Source organism: Acyrthosiphon pisum, chromosome X (assembly GCF_005508785.2).
Source record: "Acyrthosiphon pisum isolate AL4f chromosome X, pea_aphid_22Mar2018_4r6ur, whole genome shotgun sequence".
Taxonomy (NCBI): domain Eukaryota; kingdom Metazoa; phylum Arthropoda; class Insecta; order Hemiptera; family Aphididae; genus Acyrthosiphon; species Acyrthosiphon pisum.
In genome coordinates this window covers 45,937,056-45,939,647 of record NC_042493.1, presented here as the reverse complement: position 1 = coordinate 45,939,647, position 2,592 = coordinate 45,937,056, and the positions used below count along the sequence as shown (strand labels likewise).

At 32.4% G+C, this 2,592-nt stretch overlaps 1 protein-coding gene across 1 annotated transcript in view; it reads right to left on the bottom strand.

Moving 5' to 3' along the window:
• Positions 1–1,771: 1,771 nt before the first annotated feature.
• The window catches only part of LOC103310285 (zinc finger MYM-type protein 1-like), a 7,124-nt gene continuing 6,303 nt past the window's right edge, over positions 1,772–2,592 (bottom strand). Inside the window, exon 5 of the mRNA XM_008188048.1 lies at positions 1,772–1,813. Coding sequence (XP_008186270.1) covers positions 1,772–1,813 — 42 coding nt within the window. The remainder of the gene's footprint in view (positions 1,814–2,592) is intronic.

The window sequence follows — 2,592 nt, the reverse complement described above, 5'->3', positions numbered from 1 at the left end:
CATCCCCGTTTGCGTTAGCAATTAAATAAATTAATGCTTCACAGCCTTGTCGCATTGTTCTATAAAATTCATATAAATTCATAAAATTCATTAGACAACATTTTGATAAATGAGAAAAAAATTAACTTACGAAGTACTACGCGCGGATCTTGACAAGAATTTTTTTCCTGTAAGAACCCCATGTACACATGTTAGTTTTACATAATAGTACTTCAACTGCTCGGAAGAATTAGCAAGTTTCGGGTATCGTTTTATTTGCGACTTGGCTGTTTTGGAGTCTTTTATATAAAAGACTTAGAGCCACTTCAAAATCGGCATACGTTTTAAAAACATCACCCACACGCATAGTCATATTTTATAATATATTAATTAATAAAATAAATTAATAATATTAATAAATAGTGTTTAATAAAATATTATAACAATATTAATGAATAATAATTAGTAAAATATTATAACAATATTAATAAATAATAATTAATAAAATATTATAGTAAGCACAGGACGTAATGTACACGGAATACGGATAATTTTATTAAATAATGATAATATGATAATAATGTTATCAATGTCCAGACGCTGTAGTTATATTATTATGGTTAGCTAGCCGTTATCACAGTTAGCCTTCCAACGCTTCGTGAGTAGGTAAGCACCTGAGTGACGAAAGGAGCGACGCGACTAACTATCGCGTCGTTGTGCGTCGATTGACAAATAAATAATTGTAAGCTTAATGTGGTGATGTGAGTGCGCGATGCGCGTTTATTATTAACAATTACGAACAGTAAAAAAGGTGGCTGTACAAGCGCGATCGATGATCGGATTCTTTATAGGACGGTTAGTCACGTGCGTTCGCGATGCGAGAGGAACGGTTTGGTTTACGGCGAGAAGATGGCGACGATTCGCGGACTAACGGTTAAAGCGTGGACTGCTTACGTTCGCGGTTACTGAGAGAGAGAGAGCCAGAGCAGGCCGCCGCACGACGCGGAGGCCGCCGCTCGGCGCGAGCTCAATGTGACCATCCGTCCCTGACAAAAGACACGTATACCAAATTACCTACGACGGAGGGAGGTCATGTGGCCTCGGTTCGCCACATTATCTTATATGCCCGGACATGATAACAAAATAAATGGTTTTTGCGCATGCGCAAACCGAATGTCCGTGAACGCATTATATCCACGGTGTCCGTAGCTCTAGCCACAGCGTAAATATATTCAGAATGAGCATTTAAAGGATCTTTAATTGGTGGCATAATTGCTACACGAGTACAATCAAAATACATCCAATAAAACCCTGAATACCTGTAGTCTCATACAATCTGAAATGTATATACATAACTTGTACAAATTAATCATATTATTCTCAATACAAATTTCATAGAATAAGGTGTACAAAATTAATTGATTTTTCTATATTATATCTCATATGGCTTTTAAAAACAAATATTGCTATTTTTTAGAAATTATGAGATGAAAATTTTATGGACCAATTTAAAATATATAAATGCGAAATTAATTTTATAACTGAACCCTATTCGATGTGCTTCATTGTTTTGGCTATGAAGAAACAATTGTTCAAATGATTAAGATTATTCAAATTTAATTTATAAAAGAGCTTACTGATTTCGAACTTTTCTAAGTTCTCTTAAGCTACTAGGAAATTTTACCCATTTCCCAAATACATTATCAGTATTTAATGCAGATGTGACTTCTTTAATGCAACGAGACATAGAACTTTGGGAAACTGAGGTAAATCTACTATTACCAACTGGAGTCTAGTAGCTACTAGTGGCAAAAAAGTTCAAGGCAACTAAAACCTGAAAAAAATATATAACTACTAATTTATGAAATATGAATTTTCAATAGTATTATTAAGAGGATTTCAACACATTTTTTATCGTCTTTTTGAGCCCAATATAAAATACTGCCTGACAAAGAATCATAAGTGTACCTAGGGGGAGACCAAACTTACTCATAGCCCTACCAAAAAAAATATTTCATCTTTGGTATACCTAGGTAATATTGAGGTGGGGCTATAGACAAGATTTAGCCCTCTCAATGATTTAGTGGTATAGTGGCGCCACTGCAAAGAAGTGCCAATATTTAAAACTTTTTAATTTTTGTAATAGGTAGCTAGTTAATAGTTAAACTCAAAATGAACAAAACTCGATTATTCTTCATCTTAATAATTGCTTTAATATAATTATTTACGTAACAATTAATCTACCTAAATACCCAGTGGCGTATCCAGGATTTTTTTTAGGGGGGGGCACACACTGTCTAAAAGTTTACCATATATACTACCTACTACCAAAAACAAAAAAATAAAATAAACCAAATATTTAATGTTTTTAATGCAAATAATTTGTTTATATTTTCAGTCAGTCAGATTTAAGTTAATATATATATAAATAATAATAAATAGTAATAGTACCTAATTTAATAATAAAAACGGTTTAATCCCAGAAAAATTATAAGTTTATAAAATTATACTCAAATTACAAACAAATTATACAATTGTATAAATTATTTTGACCAATCTATGAGTTGCAATTTTCTTGGTGCTTTTTCTGCAAAATCCTCAATAATTTCAGTT